The sequence below is a fragment of the Marmota monax genome, unplaced genomic scaffold, assembly GCF_021218885.2.
Source record: "Marmota monax isolate L192 unplaced genomic scaffold, Marmota_monax_Labrador192_F-V1.1 WCK01_AAM20220418_F8-fsc00200, whole genome shotgun sequence".
NCBI classification, from domain to species: domain Eukaryota; kingdom Metazoa; phylum Chordata; class Mammalia; order Rodentia; family Sciuridae; genus Marmota; species Marmota monax.
In genome coordinates this window covers 2,462,158-2,486,743 of record NW_026692549.1, presented here as the reverse complement: position 1 = coordinate 2,486,743, position 24,586 = coordinate 2,462,158, and the positions used below count along the sequence as shown (strand labels likewise).

Sequence of the window (24,586 nt, the reverse complement as noted above, 5' to 3'; positions counted from 1 at the left end):
CTTGGAAGCCACCCGGTGGGACAGACCTATGAGGAGGAACAAGGAGGGCAGACCAGGACAGGAGCTCAGGGAGGTGGGGACGCTGGCGTGCATGCCATCCTGGAAGCTTCGGGTTCCCCAGAGGGTGCTGTCCGTGCTGTCTGTGTTCAGAATAGCAGTTAGTGACTCATGCTGACAGAATGCGTCATGTGTGTCTCAGTCACACGTGGCCCAGAGTGCCCCTTGCACATGCAGGGTCCTTGAATATTTCAAGACCACGGTGACGGTGGACTGTGCCTCATGCGATTCTGTTTTAGAGAGCAGTGCTGAGTTTAGCTTCCAGGCTCAATGCCCCCACTGCATGAGAACAATCACATGAAGATGCAGATGAGGACCTGCAGGTCACAAAGACAAAGAGACGTCGGCAGTGGACAGTCAACGGTGCAGCGTGGCTTCCCGCAAAGATACTCCGCAGGCTGGCAGCATCAAGGAAAATGCCATCCCAATATGAGATCTGAAGGTCCTTTTGTCAACCCACACATGGGACACGACTACCAGTAGACCTGGGGTCCCCAGCTGAGACCTATGAGCAACGGGGAGCTGGACCCTCACCCCAGGTGCTTGTTAACCCAACGGTCTGGAGAGGACCATCTGAGCAGCAGTGCCTTCAGAACCAGGAGGTTCAGACCTGAAGAGCGCTGTGAGGGCACTGCTGGTGCTGGCTGAACCCCATGCTCCTCAGTCAGCAGGGAACCACCCTCTCCAGCCACTGTGCAGTGAGGAGGGGCTGGGCACAGATGCTGCCTGCACACGCTGCAGCACTGGGGGATCAGTTCATACTGTGGGTCTCTATGGCAGATGGGTGTTCTGGGTCTCCTGCAAGAGCAAAAGAAGTCACTGAGTGTGACTTGAAATCGGAGACAACAGCGCCCTCCTGGCCGGGTCTCAGAGATCCCTATCTGTGGTGCAGAGGAGAGTGTAGAGGAATGGAGAGGATGAAATGTTCACAATGACTTAGACTCACTCCGGGGGCAGCGTGGAGGAGCACAGTAGTGGCCGAGGACACAGGGAGAGAAGTGAGTTTGGAAACCAGGTATGAGGCCAAACCAACAGGAGGTGGTATTGGGTTGGATATTAGGACAAAGGAAAGAGGGGCCCCAAGAATGAGTTGAGCAGGGAATAAGATGGGAGAAAGCTATGCACTATACATTGGGCATTGTAAATCTGCCAGTCATCTATCTTCCTATCATCTATCCATCCTATCATCTACCCAACCATCTGTCATCTGTCCTTCCATCTCATCTTCCTAGGCAGCAAGTGCAGTGGTTACCTATCATCCATACCCACCACGGGCTTCCCGTACCTTCACCTGTATCCGCTATTTCCACATACACAGAGGCGTGGGTTACCTAGGAGGAGCTACATCACTGTGGCCCAGGAAAAAGCAGTAAGAGGCTGGACCATCCCCTCCTAGAGGTGTCCTAGCAGGCATGGCACCACAGTGTGGACAGCTCTCAGGCTGCGTTAGAATGCACAAGTGCTGATCTTCTAACCAAACATCAAGAATTCCATGAAACGATGGGTTGGTGTGGTGCCGTTTCTAGAAGAGACAGGCAGACACCACACCGTGTCAGTGCTGGTGGACACACACGCAGATTGTCCTCTGTGGGTCTCAGTGTCTTCTCCCTCACCCAGGCCGCTCCCGACACCACACGCCCACCACCCATCTGTGGGAGAGACCTGCCCTGTCCTCTTCCACCTTGGAGATCAGTCTATCCAGGAGAACTGCAGGAGGGCGGGGCCAATGCCCTCCACCCGCTGCTCCCCAGGTGCCCGCGTGGTCTCTGCCACAGCACGTGTCCGGGGGCTGCGTGTCTCCCTGGGCTGGCTGGCTGGCTGCACACCTACACCCTGGTGGTTTAAAAACATCAGCTTTGGAGTCACACACTTTCCAGTCGGGTGACCTTCAGTAACTTCTTGATTTTTCTACAAGGACCTCGGTTTTCCTCAGTGGTGGAGTCACGACATTTTGCAAAGTTCTGCAGAGGAAGCAGGTGGCCAAGCACAGTGCCCACTGAGGCTCTCGGGAAGGATCTTCTGCTGACTCCCTAGTGTTGTTGAATCCTTCCTCAGAAGCTGAGTCTGTTCTTGGACACCAGCTTCATCAAAGCAATTCCGTCAAGTCCAGGACAGACTGCGTAGGAAGACGAGGGTCCTGCCTTCCTTCATGGTGCCCAGGTTTATGCTTTAGGAGGTTGAATTCGCCACTGTTTCCCATCTCAGAAACATCCTATCCCTCCTTTTTAAGGACGTATCTGTTACCTACTATAAGGGGTACACAATCCCTAGGATCCATGTTGAGTAAATAATCAACCAGCTACCCACGTATGTTATCAAAATAGAAATAAAAGATTTACAAATAGACCCTCAGATCTCTGTTACCCTGATTTGCAAAATACATTTCTTGATGGTCTGTTGCTTTTCCATGTGCTGGCTTGTGCACATGCACATAACCACAGATTCCTAAGGACTGGTGGCCTCCGTGCCCACCTTGAAATTACTAGGAGATGGACCCACATAGGACACACAGCACTTTAAACACCTTCTTGCAACATCTGATGCGGGTAGTTGAAGAAAATGAGCTCTGTAGCCAGCAGCTCTGAGCAGTGACACCCCCCCCCCGCCCCATTTCTCAAGTGTAATGAGGAGCCCACTGGGCAGGTGTCCTGTGGCTTAGGCACAGCTGCCCCAGGTGTGGAGTCCCCTCTCCCTGTGTTCCTGCTTGTGTTGCTCATGCTTTTATAATTAAAACATCTTAGGAAGCAAGTTTTGCTTCTTTCCAGATGTGGTCATGATGCCCCCTGACACCCAGGATCATTTCATCAGAAAAGCGGACTGCTCCCTGTTCACATGCCGCCTGCCATTTTGAATTTTCAATCACCTTTTCTGCAGGAAAGGTTTTAGGATTTATTTGGTAGAGAATGGAAAGGCAGATCACTTCTTCACCTGACACTCTACGTGGTTGCAGCCATTCTAGAATTTTCCGCTGAGAATTCCCAGAGAGCCTCCTTCCCCTCCCTCTAGCAACCCGCATGTCCTCAGGTCCTTGGGCACCCACTGTTCTCCGACCACTGTGCTTCACAGGATGCCGGGGCCATCTCATTGCAGCTGGCCTGGGCGACACCATCCTGTTGGCTCTGATGGGTTCGGGAAAACTGCCTTAGACTGAGGTGGCTGTGACTGTTACCAGACCAGGGCTGGGGACACCTTATGTGGCCCAGAGTGATGGAGGCCTGAGCTCCCCCAAGGGTGGAGGAGGATGTCCTGCCTTTCTCTGGCTAAAAGTCAGCATGGCACCATCTTGCTCCAGGTGTTTGCTTAGACCATGAAGGGAGGTCTCAGTGGAGGGTAAGAGCGAGCCTTGGTCAGCAGCTTCAGGGACCCTCAGCCCTGGACTCAGTGCACCTGGAGTCCATGCCCTTGGGACATGTCACTGTGCCAGGTGAGACATCTGCTTCGCATGTGATCATGTGGCAGGGGCTCCTGCCTTGTGTACTTTGAAAGCATGGCGGCTGAGCCACACTGACACTGGGTCAGGAATAGGATGCTCAGGACTGGTAGGGGACAAGAGCCGGAGGGGCGGAGGGGAGGGAGGAGTCTGGGGAAGGAAGCGGGAGAAGAGCAGGGGAGCAGGGGATGACAGCCCCTTCCACCAGGTAGGGGAGAGACGTGTGCTCACGTCCACATTCATTGTCTCCTCCTTGAAGCAAAGGGAAAGTCGGGGTTGAGGATAAGAGGGTCTCTTTTGTTCAGGCTAAGGGTAATGGGGGACTTGGTGGCACCCTGGAAAGACTGGTTCATACAAACTGAAGACACAGAAGCTTCAGTTTTTGTAATTTGCCCCCACTGAAAAGCAGCATGACCACCAGTTGTCAAGCAGAGATTAATAAAAAGTTTGTGGAACGATTACCTCCTGTGACCTTGCTTTAATGGTATCCAAGTTCATATTTAGCACCCCCTGAAATTTCTAGAGTTCTTAGCATTTGTCAAGAAAATGAGAACTTTGGTGTTCAGGATATATAGATAAGTCCCATATGACAATACCACCATTTTGTGAAAACATTTATTTAATATATTAGTTTCAAACTATTTTAAAATCAATTGTCTCTCTTATTAGGAAGCCCTTGGGACTTTTTGATCAAGGTGGAATCGTCAACACATTTACACACGCTGGCCGGCATCCTGTTCTGTGTGGGACTTGGAGCCCTCTGCACTCTTCCGTACTGTGCACCCCCTTGTGGAGAATGCCGAGGGACTTCCCACGTAACGTGAGCGTGCAAAGGGAAAAGCGGACATCTGTGTTAGGCCTTCACAAGCTATCCTGTTGCAGGACATCTGCCTCCAGAGTCCTGGCTCTCATTAAAGAATGCAGATATGCATGCTCCTGCTGAGAGTGCCCCTGGGTTGGTGGAGGCTTGGGATTCTGCTCAGGCTCACGGTCACCCTTGGGAACCCCGTCTTGCCTGACTGGCTTCATCGGGAGGAGGAGGTATGTATCTTTGCTGAGTGAGTCTTCAAAACCTATGTCCACTCATCTCTACCAGGCAAAGGGCAGCCACAGAGTGGGTTCTCTTCCTCCTCCCATTAACGGTCACAGATGATATCTCTTTGGGGGTCAATTCTTCTCTTCTGGCTTTAGAGAAATGGATGAGGTTTGACAAGTGATAGCATTTTCACCAAGAGGAGGGTGGACCTGAGGGTGACTCTGGTTCCTGCATGGATGGGGATGAGGGACTTGGGGAAGTGACTTGTTCCTCATGTGCTCTCATGTGACTCCCGGGAGTAAAGCAGCAAGCAGCCAGTCTTGGGGACTTGCAGGTAGGTGCATGTGTCTGGTAGATGTGCTGATGGCCTCCAAGCTCTGCCCTGCCCCTGTCCTTAGTGACTGGGCCTCATCTTAACTGAGCGCAGCCTTCCCATAGCCCTGGAGGCCTGCAGCACATGGCCCTCTGTAGGGGTGGCCTCTGGACTCAGCTCAGAGAACTCACTGTGTATCCATTGATGGCCAGTGGCCGAGGGCTGAGGAGGCACATGCAAGCAGCATGTCACCTGTGATTTCCAGGATACTTACAGGGGCTCACTCTGTGACCATGTGACTTTTTGTGCTTTTCTTCCTTTCCTTCAAACTTTTAACTCAGACACGATGGCTAGAGCTTCAACAGCCAATCTGCATCATGAGGTTTTTTTTTTGAGAATATAGTAGTCGCGTGGTAGAGAGAGACACCCACCTTGATCCTGGGTCCCTTAGGACAAGAAAGCCACCTGTTAGTCTCAGAGAACCTATCTCTGGACTTGTTTTAAATGAAAAAGAAACCTCCATTGTCATTAAAACTATTGATTTGAGGCATCAAATTTTATGTATCCATATGAATCTAATCATATACAATATATCAATAAATTTTGATTTTTGCATAAGCCAGTTGGGATTGAATTTGAAAGCATCCTAATGGAGACTCACCCTCGCCATTTCACATGTGCCTAGCAGCAGGGTCAAGTCTGCATATTTAGAATACGGCTTCTTTACTTACTACCTAAAATACTCTCCAGTTAATCTTTTTATCCCTAGAGGACATTCAAAGTTTACTTTTTCTTTCCTTTCTCAGAAAACTTGTAGAAGGAAGTAATAGCTGCTTCCACATTTTTGTGCTAATACCATAAATGTTCTCTTTGCTAACATTATTGTTAACAGAGGGACATTGCTATGAGTATATTCCTCACATGTTAGTATATTATCACCAATAATCACATACCATCAGTAGTAAGGGCAATGTCAGTAACCATAAGTGAGATTAGCAAGAGTATTTATTGTACAGTGGCTGAGTGCCTGTCCCTGAGCTTCATGTGGTCAACTCTACTCTCACCAAACCTCTACACCACCCTCTGGAGTGGAAGGGCTGTCACTGTCCCTTTTGCACAGATGAGAGGAGAGAGGCGCAGAGAGACCCCTGACTTGCCACGATGAACTCTCAGGCCAGGGCTGTGGATACAGCTTCTCCCTACTCACTCCACAGGCCCTGCTTGGTGACTGCCCTTCTGCTGTGGGCTGGCTGTGGTCCCACGGCTGCAGAACTCAGCTGACAAAGCCCTTTTCAGTTGGTGCTCATGAGCAAGACAGAACCAACAGGAGGCTTGCTAGGCATACAGAACCGGAGGTGAGGACGGCACAGCAGGAGGAGGCCGAGACTGGCCCTGTGCCCCAGGGTCCCCACGCACCAGAGAACATCATCTGCAAATCCACCCCCACACAAGCTGGCTGGAGCCAGAGTATCTTGCAGTTATGTGGATCCAGAGGTTTTCCAAAATTTTGAGTTTGGGTTCAGATGGTGTCTCTTGTGCCCAGTACAATTTTCACAGGTAGAAGAGATGACGGTGGGCGTGGCTGGTGGTGTGAATACCTGAAACACACATGGTCCTCCCTGCCAGCCAGCTTTTCTGAAAGTCTTTTCAGCTTTCGGTAGTTTCTGCTAAGATTCTGGACATGGGCTTTTAGAAAGCAATTCAGGACGCCAGGCAACTTGGGCCCCAAGCAAGCGGAAGCTGGGGATCACTGTTGTCCCTTGTCATCTGCCGGGACTGGGCCCAGGATTCCGAGGATGTTCAAGTCCCTTGTCTAACATCATGCCATGATCACATCCAGCTTGTGCACACCCACCATGTCCTTTAACAAGCTAGACGGCTTATTCTACCTGGTACCGTGCCAGTGCTCTGAAACCGTGTCACCCTGGATTGCTTAGGAGATAATGACAAGAAACCTAAGCCTCCACATATTTTACACAGTTACATTTTTAAAGAGTATTTTCTGTCTGCAGTTGGTTGGTTGCCTCTGAGGATGCAAGCCCCAGGTGGGAGGGCTGCTGTAGGGGGGTCTCCCTAGGGCTGACAGCCGTCCTCTCTGCAGAGCCTTCCGTCCTGGTCACTGCCCCTGGGACAGCAAGCAGGTTCTGACACAGTCCAGTGGACACTACCAAGAAGGCAGGCCATGAGGCTAACCCAAGACTGTGAGGGACGTGGAGACGGGTTTGGGATGGACGAGCGCCATGTGTGGGGGAGGCCACCCAGGACCACAAAGAGAGGGCATTCAGTGACTTCAGAGTCACACATGAGAAGGGCTCGCTCATGCGGGGAATCATAATCTCGAGGCTGAGTCACAAACCTGCGAAGGCTAAAGAAGGTGGAGGGAGATGGGACAAAGGGGGCTCAGGCCACCTACCTGGTGAGCCCACGTCCCTACAGAAGCCACGGAGTGGACTGGGTGGAAATTCTCCAATGTTTGCTGTAGAAAATACATTTTTCTCATGACAACGACCCCTAATGTTCATTTTAAAATTGTTAATGGACTTTCTTTCAAGGAGATCAGATGTTGTGTCCCACATGTGTCGTGTAGGGACATTTCTACCTCAACAGGAGGACACAGAGTGGCTGAGACCGTTACACATACACTAGGTCGGGGGGGCAAAGCGGAGCCCGCCAGCTGCAGTCCTGTGAGGCCCACAACTAAGGATGGCCTTCACATTTTTCTGTGATCAAACAAATCAAAGCAGCACACTATTTTGTGACATTTGAAAGTCACATGAAATTCGAACTTCAGTGCCCATGCATGACGTCCTTAGACTCAGTGGCACTGATTTGCTCACACATGGCTGTCAGGGGCCACAGAGGCAGGGCTCTGCTGCTATATAGGGGCTGTGTGCCCACAAGACTGAAAATGAACACCACCTGTCCCTTCGCAGAGAGCGACTGTCAACCCTATTGCTTCCAACTGCGTTTGAGTGACAGCTCCCTTTATAAAACAAACATCTATGTAAGAAAGTAGCACTCCTTTGTTGCTCTGAAATAAGAGCCATACTGTAATCTACCTGTGCACATGCTGGAAAAAATCCATATAATATTTTATCTGAAGTACAAATAAAAGCAAACCATTGATGATAAAATAATAAGCATCTGAATACATGCATTTTGAGACAGGAGCACTCATAAGACAACTATGCTCAGACACCTGCACCACTCCACGGAGGGGGGTGAGTGGGAGACCACATGGGTAGACAGATGCAGGTGCTTTATCTGAAGCTCAGCATCTCAGGGTATTGCTACTGGGGCTCAAGTGGGGCTGGCTGACAGTAGCTGGTACTTTGAGGAGCACATGGTCACTGACCAGTGGTGGCCTGCAAGAGAGGAGCTTCCATCTGCTCTCCTCCTATTCTCCTCTCATCTTGGCTGAACTCAGGCCCAAGTCAATGGGCAAGCAATCAGTTGAGTGCCAACCAGGAAGGATAGACTGCAGGGGTGTGGTGCAGGGTGGACAGGAGTGGACAATGGATCCGCAGAGCAGATGATAGTATACAGCCTGACATCTCAACAAATGCATGATTTCCCCTGAGTTCCCAGGACAAAAGTCCAGAGCTGTACCATCTAAACTGATAGCCACTAGCACCAAGGGCTACTGAAGTTTATGTCTCTCTTCAAGTTTATGTTACTTCTCATGTTACTCTTTAGTTACACTCTGCATTTCTAGAACTCAGGAACCATGTATGGCCACGGCTGCCATATGGGATGGCTCAGGTCACAGGACAGGGTTTCAGCTTAGATGGTCCCATCGGGTGGCACAGTCTGGTCTAAACTCAGCTGATCTTTCCTGGTCAAGCGTGCTCCTGTCTAGTGTTATGTCTGGATACCAGATGTCCCCCAAAGGCTCAGAGGAGAGATGATCGTACTGTGAGAGCTGCAGCCTCATCAGGCCACCCAGTTTGAATGGACTGGGTGATGACTATGAGCAGGTGGGGTGAGGCTGGAGGAGGCGGGTCAGTGAGGGCTGCCCTGGAGGGGTCATCTTCCCTGTGGACTGCCCCCTGCTTCCTGACGCCACCATGAGCTGTGCAGATTCCCTCTGCTGGGCGCTGCCCCGTGACATTCTGCCTCACCTGGGCCTAGAGCAGAACTGGCCTGAGACCTCTAAAGCCAAAAGACCTGGCTTTCCCCATCTAAGTTGTTCCCATCAGGTATTTTGGTCACAGCGTTGCAGAAGCTGACCAGTGCATCCAATCAGAAGCAAGTTCTACTGTCCCCAGGCAGTACATGGAGACCTTCCGTCTACCTTCAGGTCCACCCTCGTCAACCTTTGTATGTGGACTTGGAAATTAGCTTCCAGCCTGACCTTCCCATTTCCATTACCCCTCAGTGTGTTCCTCATGGCCTTCAGATAGACATGTGTGAACGAGTTCACAAATTAGATCAGGGTGAGACACCTGGCATCAGTGATTGCCCAGCTTGTGCCCTGGCTGGTGAGGGCCTGTCCCCAGCGCCTGCTGCTCTGCAGCCTCCCACTGCTGCCCCTGGACTCAGCATCCCCAGCTCCCGGGGCCTTTCCCCAGTGAAAGCGCTTCAAGCTGGCTGTGCCTTGGGCCTCAGCCTCCAGGTTTCCTTCTGCTTGGACAACGGGCTCTTCTCACATCTTCCCAGGCTGGATGCTCGTTGCACAGATGTCCCCTCTGCACTGACCACCTCATCTGAGGGAGCTGGCCTGCTTGGCGGCTCCCTGCTTGGCTGGCCCAAGCACACACAGATTCTGAAATCGTCTTGCTCAGTCATTTCTCACTCGCCACCTCGCTAAACCAAACCTGTCCCCCGCTAGACCCCAAGCCCAGAGGCCAGCGCCCGGCACACAGCGGGGCTTGTAGACATTCCCTGAGTGTGCGGTGTCTCTGTTGCGCCTACAAAATGAGTCACATCACGATCATTTGTTCACTGCGAGCAACTGGATGTGTGCAGCTGGGCTGTTAAGAGCCACGCGGCAGACAGCAAGAGCAAGAGTGCCGGGTACCGGTGACAGCACTGAGGCCCAGCCACCGCTGCTGTCGCTCATTATAAATCACCTCTGGAGAGGAGGCTCATTAGGGAGCTCACAGGCAGCGAGGGGGCTGGAAAGGGAAGGCAGTGGCTTTGCGCATAATAAATAATTCATTTTCAGATGATTTCCTTATTTCAATGAGACTTCTCCGTTTCTATTTGGTGAGCGCGCGTCATTGCATTTGCATTTTCCAAGGATCTTTCTGCACCCTGCACAGATCAACAGCCCACACCCTCCGCTCTGGCTTGCAAGAGCTGCCTGGTGGACGGGGGGTGAGCATGGACTGTGGAGCCCATCCAAGTGGAGCCAGTGTCTTAGCTGGGCAGCGTGGAGCCCGGATGCAAGCTGGGTGTCTCCTCCATCTGTGGGGCAGGACAGGAGTGGTACCCAGGCTGTGGGCCAGCCTGGGGTTCCAGGAGCTCAGGAAGATCAGTGAGCCCTGCCTGGTGTCCGGTGAGCGCTGAGCGTGCTGTGGTCACCCAGCGCTGTGTGGGCAGCACTGGCCACTCAACAGCACACAAAGAAAGCAGGCGCCTTCGAGCAGGAAGTTTTTTCTCAAGGGCTGTCACAGCATCTTAATTTGCACTTGGTTGAGGAAGTCTGAAAAGGAAGGTGGCCGTGTGCTTGCAGCCCGACTGAATTTTCAAAAAGTCAGAGTGAAACAACAGAGGTATCTGGCATATTAATTAACAGGCTTACACGGGAGAGAACGCCAGGAAAAGTCACACAGAAAGAGCCCAGAGCCCGCTTTTATGCTAAAAATAAAGAGAATTTTCACGATTAGGAGCCAGGAAAGAAGGTTCCTTCTGTGATTTGGGGATCTTTCCCACGTCCTGATCTCCGCAGGTGACTGTCACAGCACATTACCTGTGCTGACTTCAAATTGCCGGGTGATAAGGATCCAGCTGCCCTCTCTCCGGAGATGTCTGTATTCCTGGGGGTCACTGTCTGCAGGCATTTATCAGGAGTCGGCCCTGGGTCAGTGCTGTGTTTCCTGCAGGGCGTACAGACAGCAGGAGGCCAGGGCAGGGCCAGAAGCCTGGAAGCAGGGAGCTCAAAGCTGTGCTCCCGGTGTCCCCAGCCACCAGCCGAGGTTCTGAGGATGAGGGGAGGTATGGCTGGCGAAAGGATGGCTCCCCTCACTTAAGGAGAGAAATGCACTCCGTCCAGCGCAGCTCGGAGACTATGTCACCAGAAGTTAATGACGTCACGATCACGTGGTCATAAAAGTGAGGGGAAGTTTGTCTGCTAGGTTTACAAAGATAGGCCATTGATCCTGGTCATAGATGGAGGAGGACATTGACCAGAAAGACTCAGGAAGACACAGTGAGTTAAGAAGGGAAGAGGGTAATTCCACTGTCACCCAGGAGCTGTTCAAGGAAGGGACTCCGTGTTCAGGGGAGCCAGCTCAGGTGGGCCAGACTGAGGAGCCCAGCTCCCATCGAGGTTGGGACTGCGGAGCCCCAGCTCCTGTTAAGGAGAAGCACAGAAGGCCAAGGTTGTGTCCAGGAGCCCGGCTGCTTCTGTGGGCAGGAGCTTGGGTTTGGGTGAAGATCAAAGGATAAAACGAAACGATGAAGGACCGAGATACATCAAAGTGGCTTCCCTGGCACACAGGGTCGGCTGCCAGGCACCGTGGCTCCCAGTGGCAGGGTCTCAACCAGCAGAGGAGCCTGTCATCCTCCCTGTGTGCAGGGAAGCAGCAGGGCCACCCCAGGTCCCACCTGGCCATGAGGACCAAGGAAGGGCGCTGGGAGCAGGTGGCCTGGGCGGTAGGCCAGGAAGCAGGGGCCGGGGTCTGCTGGTGGCACGGTGGAGGTGCCTGTCACTAGGAGGAACCCGTGGCCCGTCCTTGGCTTGGTGTTTGTCTAGGACCCTGTGGCCTCCCTGGGAATGGGCAGGGCTGGGCTGGCAAACACACCCGTCCCCTTCTGTCATTGTAAATCCTGTCAAGTCACTTCAGGGTCACAGCTCCCCTCTGCTGACTATCAAGGGCAACTCAGAAGCGAGTCTGTCCTGACCTCACCTCCAGACTGACTTGTAGCTGAAGTCCCAGCCCAAGGGCAGCAGCCGAAGAGTGGTCGTCACAGCTTAGGCACGAGACAACCAGCACCCATGGGGCCACAATGAGGACCCGTGGGGACCCGCCGTGGAAGGGCCAGGTCCTAACCTCCCACGCATCCGCCACCTCCTTTTCCTGAACTGACAGCAACATCCATGTTAGCAGCCCCCAAAGACTCTTCCCGAAAAGAGTGAAAACACGTTTGCTGGATTTGGAAATGAAGGGCCTTATGACCAAGTTTTAAAGGACTTGCCGGTGCCATGGGACCCGCTGATGTGTCTTAGCACGGCTGCCTGGGAGCCTGGCCAAGCTCCAAACCTGCGTGGCAGCCACAAGCCAGGAGCCGCCACGGAGCCCAGGACCTCTCTCTTCAGAGTGACTGTGGCTCCAAGGAGGACTCCTGCTCTTCAGAGAAGGACAACCTGGGCCCAGGGTGAGGCAGGGACGTGCGGTGGACAGTGTTCACTGAGGTCAAAACCACATTTTACCTAGAGCATAGTCCAGGTGGATTTCCCAAATTGTAAAAAATGCAAGGAAGTTCACAAAAATTAATGACTGGGTAAGAGAATGCAAAAGCCTTCACAGCCCTGGACACGAGGGTAGCTACGTCCCAGCTCCAAGCTTCCCAGAGGTGAAATCACATGTCCACCAAGAAGGGGAGGCCTCGGGCTTTGCCCCAGGTTGGCCTCCTGTCCTCTGCCCTGCAGAACTCTCCAATGCGTCTGCCTTTAGCTTTACTTCTAAAGGCTGCAGTTCGGCTTGCCTATGTGTATGTGAGCCGTGTTCAGATATTTTAATAGTTGGAGATTTTATAAACAAATAAAACAGGTCCATCTTTCCTCTTGGAAGTAATTAGAGGGAGATGGGGGATTTCTGTGTGGAAAAGATCAGTGGATTTGAACACACACACACACACACACACACACCACACAAACAATCAGACGAGCAAAACTTTCTGCACATCAAAAAAAAAAAAATGAACCTGAGAAGTTGGCAGGTAAACAGTAAACTGCAAAGGCAGTGGGTTCTATGTCAATCAGACGGCTGGCACCACAGATACAGAAAGGTGTTTCCCATGTGGGAGGAGGAGGGGGAAGTGTTTCAGTTCTGCAAGATGGAGAAGTCCTAGAGACCCAGGGAGCAGCAACGAGATCACATCTAAAGCCAACAAACTACGTGTAGAGAGGCCAAGATAGAATCCTCATCAAGAAAAGTGAAGCAGGAGGCATCAAAATACCAGACCTTAAACTATACTACCAAGCTATAGTAACAGAAACGGCATGGTGTCGGCACCAGAACAGATGTGAAGATCAATGGCACAGAATAGAAGACAGAGACAAACCCACATACATACAGTTGTCTCATACTAGACAAAGGTGCCATCAACATGCACTAGAGAAAAGGTAGACTCTTCAACAATGGAGCCGGGAAAACTGGAAATCCATATGCAACACAATGAAATTAAACCCCCGTCTCTCACTATGCACAAAACTCAACTTACAGTGGATCAAGGAACTAGGAATTAAATCAAAGACCCTGCATTCACTAGAAGAAAAAGCAGGCCCAATTGTCCATCATGTTGATTTAGGAACCAAATTCTGCAGTAAGACTCCTAAAGCACAAGAAGTAAAGTTAAGAATCAATAGGTGGGATTTTTGTTAAACTAAAAAGCTTTTTCACAGCAGAGGAAATAATCAAAAACAGGAAGAGAGAGCCTACAGAAAGGGAGAAAATCTTTGCTACTTGCTCCTCAGATACAGCATTAATCTCCAAGATATATAAAAAAAACTCAAAAAACTTAACACACACACACACACACACACAAATAACCCAATCAATAAATGGGCAAAGGAACTGAACAGACACTTCACAGAAGAAATATGAATGGTCAACAAATGTATGAAAAAATGTTCAAAATCACAATTAGAGAAATGCAAATTAAAACTAAACTGAGATTTCATCTTACTCCAATCAGAATGGCAATTATCAAAAATATAAGTAGCAATAAATGTTGGAGAGAATGTGAGGAAAAAGGTACACTCACATATTTCTGGTGGGACTGCAAATTGGTGAACCCACTCTGGAGAGCAGTATGGCAATTTCTCAGAAAACTTAGAATGGAACCACCATTTGACCCAGTTATCCCACTCCTCAGCATTATACCCAGAGGACTTAAAATTAGCTTATGATAGTGACATGGCCACATCAATGTTTATACCAGCTCAATTCACAAGAGCAATGTTGTGGAACCAATCTAGGTGCCCTTCAACAGATGAATGAATTTAAAAAATGTGATACATATACACAATAGGATATTACTCAGCCATGAAGAAGAGTGAAATTATGGCATTTTCAGGTGAATGAATGAAACTGGAGAGTATCATGCTAAGTGAAATAAGCCAATTCCAAAAAAACCAAAGGCCGAATATGTTCTCTCATATGATGCAATATAGGCAGGAGGGAGGGAGGAGTGAGGTTCACCTGTTTGGGAAAGGGGCTTGGGGGAAGGGAGGGTGAATGGGAATGGGAAAGACAGTAAAGTCAACTGGACATCACTTTCCTATGCTCATATATGAATACATGAGCAGTGTCGCTCCACATCATGTATTACCACAAGGAGCGGAAATTATACCCCATGTATGTATGGTATGTCAAAACACACTCTACCGTTGTGTGTAACTAAAAAGAACAAGTTTAAAAAAATTTCAAAAACGAAAGTTCAAGATGGTAAATTCAATATCATGTGGGGTTTTTTCCACTTTAAAAGAAGATTTATAGCAAAGTAATAATAAGGAGTTGCATTCCCACTAAGAAAATAAAACAGGCAAAGAGCAAATGTGTAATAAGGAAATTTAAAAAAAATGTAACCCAAGGAGGACAAATTAAGGCAACACTGAGATATAATTTTTGCTTAATAAATTCTCTATGTTTTAAATTTTAATATTCTGTGTTGGTGAAGTTGCAGGGATGTGGGTGTCATTATACACAGCAGGTGGAACTGTAAATTAGTTAAACTTTCCAGAAGGCAATTTGGCAACCATTGAAAAAAACCACTAAAAATTGCATATCCTTTGATTCATATTTCTAAAAGTTTACCTCAAGGAATCAATCAGAGATGTATGCAAAGGATTCTATACTCCAAATATAAGCCACAGTGTATTTTATGATAGAAAAGTCTCTAGCATTGTAAGTTTGTGTGGTGGTGTCAGGGAGCTATCAGGGGAATTTTTTTTTTTTTTTGAGTTATCCTTTATTCCCAAATTTCTTCCACACCGATTTCCAGTGCTTGGGAAAGTCCTGCTATCCACACACTGGGGTGTGGCCAATAGGATGGGAGCAGAGGTGGTGCACTGAGCAAGAGATTGTGTCCGCCCTTGTCTCCTTCAGCCTCTTCTTGCTGCTGCAGTGTGGACATGTTTGTCATTAATTTGGGATCATGGAGACAAGGACAATATCTCTGGAGTCACTCAGCCATAGGATGCTGTTCCCTAAGCCTCTGAAGCCATCATATAAACCTGGGATAATCCCAAACAGGGGCTAGAACCACACAGACTCACTGGCCGGAGACTGCGCTAGGAGGTCTCCTTCAGAGCTGCCAGAGTCGCATTGTTCAGCTCTCTCAGAGGTCCTTTGGCCCTGAATTCATCTCCACATGCAGCCAGAGTGCTTCCTAAAGACACCATTAGGCCACATGTCTCCCGAGCATGCCGGGTGGCCTCCAGCTGCTTTAGACAACCCAGCACCACCTCTGTCCTCACCTGGCCCAGGGGAGCCAGCCAGCGCTCCTCTTTCTCTAGTGATTCTGGGATTTGCATCTGATTTCTTACAAATATCCCTCAATGAACATCAGAGTAACAAAGTCAAAGTAAGGTACTGAGGGTGACCACCACCACTCTTCCATGACAAGCCGGCTCTTCACTCTCAAGCCATGGGCAGCTGCCCGGCCAGCACGGCTGGAGTCTCACCAGACCAAAGTGTGGGAACCCAGTTAATCAATGCGGTTCAAGAACCAGCCGCACCCGCAGGCTGCCCCGCACTCTGATGGCCTCTTCCGGAAAGAGCCCCACCTCATTGCTGGGAGCTGTTCAGTAACAAAGGAGGCCTGTTGCAGAATCAGTTCACCTGTTGGCACAACCTGTGCTCCTCTGGTTTCCCACAACAGAACCTAAGCCATGTGCCATGCTCAGGGACAGCAGCCTCAGCCCTGCTCACAACCAGGCATGGCCACCCGACACTCCACGCCTTTGCCCTGCAGAGCTGCACATGGACAGACTCCGCATAGGATCTACATGGTATGCCACACAGATATCAAATCAGCAATCATTTTCATACAAAGACAGACCCAATTTTAATACCTGGAGTTAAGAATGCACATTTCTAGAGTTGGCGGATGCGGTCAACTTCACAGCCTCTTCTCCCCCTAGCCTGGTTCTCGCTCACTGACATTCCCCACCAAACCTGGGTCACAGCGTGGCACCTTCCCCGTCCCGGAGTTTGGTACCAACAGCCTGAGGCAGGCACTCTTACCATGGCCAGTGGGATAACTCCAATCAAGTCCTTCTGGCTCACGTAGATCTTGGACACTCCTAGGTCCGAAGTGATCTCTCCTGGGTACTCCACCTGCCACGTGACCAGCTGTGTGGTGGGCGGGTCACTGGGCTCCTCGACTTCCACGTCGATCTGCATGATTTCATAGGAGGTGCCGTCCACACTGGAGAGGAGGAGAGAGTAACTGTGAAGGTCTAAGCAGGGCACCGGCTGCTGGTGTTCAGCCATGGGAACTCCCACATTAGTCACCCACACAGGGCATTAGGAAGGACACACCATTGACGGTGGGCTTTGCAGTGTTTGCTGGGCTCACACAGCATCACTCGAGGGCCCCAGCTCCCCGATTCTGTGAGCTGTGCATCATCCCCAGGGCAGGTGAGGGGGGTCATCACGGCAAACAGCAATTCCACTTCCTAAGTGCTTTCTGACCCGTCTCCATAGGGGAGGACTCCCTCTCCTGCTCAGTTCTATCTTGCAAAGGATGGCCAGTTAGAGGTGGGTGGACAACTCTGTGGGCATCTGAGGGTGCTGTGGCTTTGTTTTCTAGCTGGTGAGAGAATTGCAGAGGAACAGAGGCAAGGCATGGGAAGAGCTCAGACCAAGGGGTCCATGCTGATGGGCATGGCAACGTGACCAGATGCTACCTGGACACAGGAGTTATTGTGACAAACGTTAGCTTTTAGGCCGCTTGGATTCCTATAGGCATGCATCTAGAAAGGAATAAAAGATTACTAGGATTAGATCAGCAACTCTTAATGTTAGCTTAATTAGTTGGCTACCTCTTGTACCTTTTTATAGTCTGCTTCTTATATAATGTCTGCTATTCTATGTGTCAGGTAAAAAAAAAACAAGTAGTATCGTGCCAGCCCCTCCCAGAAGAGGAAATGAAGACTGTGGGGGAGAGTCCACAGAGAGAGGTGCGAAGCCTCGGGGGCCAAAACATGCTCCATCCATCAGATCCAACCTGAAGACTCAAGTTCACTGTTTGCAAAAGGGTCACTCAGGAGTCTCAACGGCACCCTCCCTGCAGGTGACAGAGCCATTGAAACCTCTTATCTCTCCACCCAACTGCATGGATGCTCAGGGATACGGGGGTCTTCTCTAGCAGCCTTCCTCCTTGGCATAAAGGCAGGGGTGGAGTGCTGTGTATGGGGGGCTCAGTAATGAAGGGAGAAAGAGGGAGGGAGAGAGAGAAAGATGAGCAGGAGGAAGAGGAGGGTGGAGAAATGGCATCAGAAGACCTAAGACTCCACTGCAGGGATGCTCCAGCGGCATCTCCCACAGGGACAGGAGGAGCTGTCCTGGATGGGAGCAATGGCAGGGACGATGGCTCCTGCTGGGGAGTCCTGCAGGCTCTCAGTCCTCGGCTCCCAGGGGAAGGAGGTTTGATCTGGGAAGCAGAAGCTGGGGTGGGCCTGGAGACCACGCACCCCTGGCCAGGAGCCCTTCCCTCCCCCTTCCTTTTTATTTCTTTCATGGATAAATGTGCACATAGGAAAACTCATTTTCCTTTTCTTCTTTAAAATGAATGTCATTATGCCTGTTCACAGTGGCTAACGTGCTCTGGATAATGTGGTTTTAGGAAAGTGGTTTTGGTGAAGTGAGTCACCCTCCCTCCCCTCACATGGGCTCACGGTCGCTGGTGTAGTCAGGGGATCCCTCATGGGCTCGTCCCACAGGAGACACGTGCACAACTCACCTCAGCACTGTGGCCTCGCTGGGCATCAGACCCTAGATGGCTCATCCCACACGATGCTGCTCTAACTCCTCTGCTCCCGACACAGCTGGCCCTGGCGCTCCCTGTGTCCCATTCTCTGTCTACTTCTTTTGGTTGCTCTTGTTTCTTTAAGATTCCACGTGGACATGAACGCGTGCACGGTTTTCTTTCTCTGTCAGGCTTGTTTCACTAGCATGATGTCCGCCAGAATCATCCACATGAGGCCAAGGGCTGGTACCTTTGTACTAGCTGAATGATATTCCATGCCATGCACGTGCACACACTCACACACCCCTTGCTTTTCATAAGCCATTCATGGTTGTCTTTTTGGAGCCCTAAGTGGACTTCACTATTCACAAATAGAAGAAAGGTGGGAACCAGGTCCTGGAGAACACTCCTGTGTCTTTATATTTATAAGAGTTGTGGTATGGCTTTCCTGTGGATGAAATGGGATCATCTCTTTTAGGGCTGTGCTGGGCCCACCTTGCCATGTTGTTCACAGGAAAGTTGCATTTGTGGGGCCCAATGAGCAAAAGTTATGCTGAGGGCTGGGGCCCTTCCAGCAGCCTCCTGGCCTGTGACCCTGCAACCTGACCTGTGTGACCCCCACGGCCTGACCTGACACCTCCAGCGGTGCTCATTCCTGTTCCCTTCCGGGTACCCTTATCTCAAACCCCATGGAACAGACTTGCCCTGTGGGCACACAGGGCTTCTCTTGGCCCCACACCCTCTCCTTATCTCTGCAGCTCACTGTGTCATACCTACCCATTCACCTCTCCATGTGTTGAAGCTTTGTCCAAAGACCCACCTACGACTCCACTGCCACCTGTGAGCCTGCCAGCGCTGTTCACTTCACCCAATGCTCCTCCTCCTGGAGTCTGATGTGGAGGGTCCCTGCCATGAGATCCCCTTCTCCCTTAGATCTCTCTGCTGGCCCAGATACACCAGCAGCCAGGTCTCCTTTGAGCTGAGTGTCCTCTCTCTGATGTGGTGAGGAAGCGCTCTAACCTGGAAATTAACCTGGGACAGCACAAACTTCAAAAAGCCTGTGCACCTGAACTTCAGGCAGAACTTTGCAAGTGTGTGTCTTCTCGTGAAGGCCCGGCAGGCTGGGCGGGCTTCCTGGAGGGTCTGCTGCACTGGGGCTGTGAAGTGAGCTCCTGACAGTTTCCTTTACACGTTCTGCACGTGCTGATCCGGCTTGGAATAACTCATCGTATGTATCTGGCATATCAGTGGAAGTTTGTTGTAAACGTACGGCACTGGAGAGCTTCCAGAAGCCTTGCATATTCGGCAGTAATTATCACTTTGTCATGCTGAACTCTGAGGGGAAGGACCGAGATCCTACAGTCTGTGTGTGTATGAGTGTGTGTGTGTGTGTGTGTCCTGAGAGGCGTGGTCATGCTCATCTTTGAATCCATGCTCACCATGGAGTCCAGTTACTGGTTTTCATCAGAAAGCCACCTACAGATGAATACGGTAGGCAGAGTGGAAGTTTAGAATGAGCCTGCTCAGCACCATCACTGTCCACCTGGCCCCTGCATTAGGCCTGCCTGGACTGACCAGCCACCAGCCCTGCAGAGATCTGGTTGTCCCTGGGTCCAGCCAGGTGTCACTTTCCTCCTTGTGCCCTCCCTTTGCCCTCTCTTTCTCTGCCTTTCTGACTTTCTTATTTGGAGTTTCTAAAACACAACTGGAATTGTGAACCACCGAGCAGAGGCTTATGATGGTCTGTGTGGGTAGCCATGCCCTGTGATGTATTGGATCTAGAAGGAGTGCATAAAGTTCATGCACTATCAGGACATGATGGTTCAAACTGCTAAGGCACAGCAAACAAGGGAGAAGAATGTTTCTGCATTGAAGTCGTCCTTGAGTGTAAGTCAGCAGGAAGGTGGCACCAGATGAGGGACACGGGGTAAACCAGGACAGCTCAGACATCACTTCTCCAGGACAGAACTCCCCAGTTCCCTCCATTCCTCTCCCATAGGTGAGTCCAATAACCTGCAACATGGTGGCAAGTGGTGCCCCCCCCCCCCCGTGATCCCAGCCACCCAGGAGGCTGAGGCAAGAAGACTGAAAGGTTGAGGCCAGCAGGCCACTTAGTGAGACTCTGTCTTAGAATCAAACAAAAAGGGATGGGGCTGTAGCTCAGTGGTAGAATGCCCCGGGATTCAATCCCAGTGCAGCAAGACAAAACAGAACAACAACGATAAAAAGCCCTGCAACGCAGCGGGTTCTGGGTATCATCCTAGAAGGCAGCATCACCAAGGACTTTGGTGGGTTCGCATGGAGGACAGCATGCATTCACCTGGGAACAGCCCCGGGGTGGTCAGATGTGTGCACTCAAAAGCAGCTGTATGTGGAGCCCACTGTAGTTCAGCTTCTCACACTGGTGTGGTCACTACAAGTGACCGAGTGTTAAGGCCAAGTCTACCCCCATCCCCTGACTTGCTGCAATATTTCACTACATGGAGGACAACCAGAAGGAAGTGGCATGCGGTAGCCTCATACCTACCCTAGATTCCTCGTCCCAAGTGTGGACGCGGAGGAATCTGCTACCAGCCTAGTTCTCTTGCACAGGACGATGAAGAATATCCCTTAACATGGATAGTTCTTCTCATGTCCCAACAACTGTCACTGATGTGGGCCCCTCTGGACATTGGATTAAAATCTAATCCAAGCCTTTTCACTAGAAAGGTCTTCATTTAAGAGACAAATTTGAACGTGCTGAAGAGAAGGACACAGCCCTTTTGCAGACAGGACCCTGGGTCTGTACAGGTGCAGATAGGTACCATGACCTCCAGGGCCCCAGCTCACAGGTCAAGGACATAGACAGACTGCAGGCTTCCCAGGGCACCTCCACAGGTTGCAAGGCCAGAAGAGGATACATCTCCTCAAATCAAATTTTAATATACTCATGCCTCTATTTTGGGAATGGTGCAACAATCAGCTTTACTGGGTATTCTCTCATGTGCACGTGGTTTTAAGAGCTCTCTGTGTCTTATCTCATGATCTTCAGAGTATTCCAATGCACAGGATGATATTATGATTCTCCATTTATAGATGAGACACCTAAACTCCAAGAAGACCAGTGTTGGTGCAGGTCTCCAGCTAGGAGTGAGGAACCGGCGCAATCACAGCACAACACCCCCTCCTGGTCCCTGTCCCATCCTCCCATCCTCTCTCCAGTGAGCACAAAGACCAGAGAGCAACTTCCATCTCCCCTAGGAACACAGGTCCATGCCTTCTAAGGGGCTTGCTCGAAACCCGGAAACCGAATCTGAATGCATCAAAACAACTCGGCACAAGCAAAGCAGGAACGTTTTTGATACAAGACACTTTGAAATTAACTTTGCCTTTAGTGTCCTCTGCCAGCTCGTTAAGTCCTGTGATGTTTCTGTAAATCAAAGTGGAAATGTGGAGAATAGTGCCTTAGATAGGAAAGCTTTACCATTCATTTGGAGAGATCAAAAAACCATGTCAACATCAACCTGTGTGTGGGGAACTGTTTAGGCGGAGCATTCCACATGCCAGTCAGCGCATCTCAAAGCTACCTGTGTTTTCTTACAGGTTAGAACCCAGTGTAGGATGGTAGGTCCTTGAAAAGCATGTGGAAGATCAGACTTCACTCTGCTGCCGCCCACGTGGGCGACAGGCTCCCTGTGCCTGTGAGCGCTGCGGGTAGCGTGCAGAGTGGGTGGGGAAAGCAGAGAGTGCAATTGCATTTCCCACCCAGGTTTCTCCAGATGGAACTCTCAAGCAGAAATTGGTAAAGTCTCTGGGAACAAAACTACAGCCAGAGAGTTAATCTAGGTGGGAATTTCCCTTGGAAAATAGTCTGAGATGTGCCCCGAATAATCCAGGACACTTTCTAAAGGACATCGGAGTGAGAGACCTACATCGTGTGCACTGAATATTCCCGTGGACAGTGTTGGGTGGAACCAACTCTCCTGTCCCTTCCGTCACTCCCACACACACCAACCCTGGACTCTGAGCTCTGCCTTAGACACATGCAGCTGTCCTCCTGTGGCTCCTTCTGAGATTTCTGAGCTGCCTTGTCCACCAGTGCACACGAAGAAGCCCTGGAGAGTTTGTGTTCCCGAGGGTCCCTTGAAGCAGAGTCCGCTGGTGCAGGTGTCTGAGAGCCTAGGGTGGAGGTCAAGGGCACTGCCTGCAGTTCCCAGGCCCTGTGGGATCACCTGAAGCCAGGCTTTGCTGAGACAGTATTACTGGTCCCTTCCCTCTGGACCTGACTGTGGTCTTCAGGGAGTGGGCCCTTCATACTTCTTTGCCCATACCCAAGTCTTTGTCCCTGCCTGTGCATGTAAGGGAACTGTACAATAAGGATGGTGCCCTGGACAGGTCAAAAATGCTGTGTGAGAGATCCTGGGCACAGGAGGCACAGAGGGTGAAGACGTGAAGAGGCAGTATTTCAGGTTCCAGGCCATGCCGGCTCTGCCTTAGAAGGACCCCATGTCTGTCCCTATGGTATTCATTGCAATGGAAATTTGGAAATTTGCATCAGACTCTGGCTACCTGACGTCTCCCACAGGAAGAACTGCTGTCCTCCCCCACCCGCCTTCACATCTCATTTTCAAGATTAAAATGAGGATATTACTCAAACAAATTGTTTCTTCTTGGACATTATCACACTATTAAAGTTTTCCATTACTGACATATTTTTTTCTAACTTTTTCATTAGCATCTTCAGTATAAAACCTTTTATTACGAAGTAAAATATGCATGATTCCTTTAATGTATGTACTTTATAATGAGATTTTTGTCACCATAAATTTGTCTTTTCATGTATTCTCTGGTGACCAGAGTCATTCTGGGAAAGGAAAATGGGGAAGTTGGAGCGACGCTGTTCTGCATTTCTCCCTTTCCCACCTGAGCTTCATTGATGTCGGTTCCAGTGTTGGCTCCAGTCAATCAATCAATGCATCGATCAATCAAGCGGCAATCGACATGGTGTTCTGGAACTCTTGCTACTGTGGGCATCTGCTCTGGGCGATGAAGGTTTAGTGTTCAGGCTGGCTAGGGAGGATCATAGTCCCCGGTGGCCTGGGTGGCCCTGCTGTGTCCCTCCAGGTTCACGTGCAGCAGCAGCTCTTAGCCAGCCAGACAAGGGCCAGGCAGGAGCATTTTCACCACGGAAAGTGGGAGCTGTCTTAATCAGCCCTGAACCTCAGAGAGTCCCCTACAGACGCCACCTTTCTGGAGTTCACGGGCAGCAGGGAGGATGGGGTGCGTGAGCAAGGACACTCACAAGAGGCATCCGGCAACCATGAGCAGAGAGGTCTCTGGTAGACCACAGCCTGCTCCAGAGGACCAAGTGTCATCAGGGAGGTCGAGCACAGTTTCCCCAGGGAAGCCAGCATCCCAGGAGAGCAGGTGGGAAGCAGAGTGCCTGGCAAGCTGGGGACCTGCTGGGGGCTGCCGGGGGCTGCCAGATGCTGCGTGGAGGGGAGACCAGGGGCACCTGCAAACAACGAAGCCCCCCACCTGTGGAGTACGCAGACTACCTGGCCCTGAGGCGTGAGGCATGGCTGAGCGGTGGGCAGGGGAAGCATGCACGGGGCTTCAAAGCAGTGACCTGCAGCCACCAGAACTGAGCCTGCCTTGGGGACGCACCGTTTCTAAGCTGAAATGGGTTTTGTATTTTTAACTTTTTATTTCAAAAAAAGATATAATGCAGCATAGAAAGTACACAGTAGACAAAGCCTGACATATGACTGTGTCACCTTACAAGGAAAGTTGGCCGACTCCTGGTCTCTATCATAAGAGAAATGGGAAATTACTAAACCCTTGCACATAATAAAATGGTGCTTATTTTGGTGCGTAAATATTTCACTGGAAGACATTACGAGGCAGGCAAATAGTTTTTCCCCCCTGATAATGAGCAGGCTTGGATTTAAGAGTTGACCTGAGACTATTCTGGGTAGGAAGAAGAGGAAAAGGCCCAAGTTTGCCTTTTGGAATTGGATTGGAACGGAAACTGCCATCCGGGTGAAGCCGGCTCACGCGTAGAGGACATAAAATGTACAAATGGTCTTAATTGAAATAGCAACCACAGGCCAAGCCAACGGCATTCTTCAGATGAGTGACGGGACCTCCACAGATCCCTGCATGGCACGGAACGCCAGATGCAGCAGGCTAACTCTTCCTCACGTGGGACCAGCCCCCACACCATGGAGCATCTGTCACGAGCCCCACTTCTACTGCAGCTGAGCCATGTCCCTCGTCTTCCAAGAGGCACTGCATGGCATCAAGGCTGGGATCTCTGGGTTTCCTGGCTGTCCCTGGACCTTCTCTGGACAGAGCAAGTCCTTGTTAGAAGTGGCCCTGTCCTTTCTGTCTTCCAACTGCTCTCTCT

The 24,586-nt window shown here is 50.6% G+C and overlaps 1 protein-coding gene across 1 annotated transcript in view; it reads right to left on the bottom strand.

The window, feature by feature from the left end:
• The window catches only part of Tmem132d (transmembrane protein 132D), a 506,271-nt gene that overhangs the window by 140,679 nt on the left and 341,006 nt on the right, over window positions 1-24,586 (bottom strand). The window contains exon 4 of the mRNA XM_046445929.2: window positions 16,473-16,656. Coding sequence (XP_046301885.1) covers window positions 16,473-16,656 — 184 coding nt within the window. The remainder of the gene's footprint in view (window positions 1-16,472; window positions 16,657-24,586) is intronic.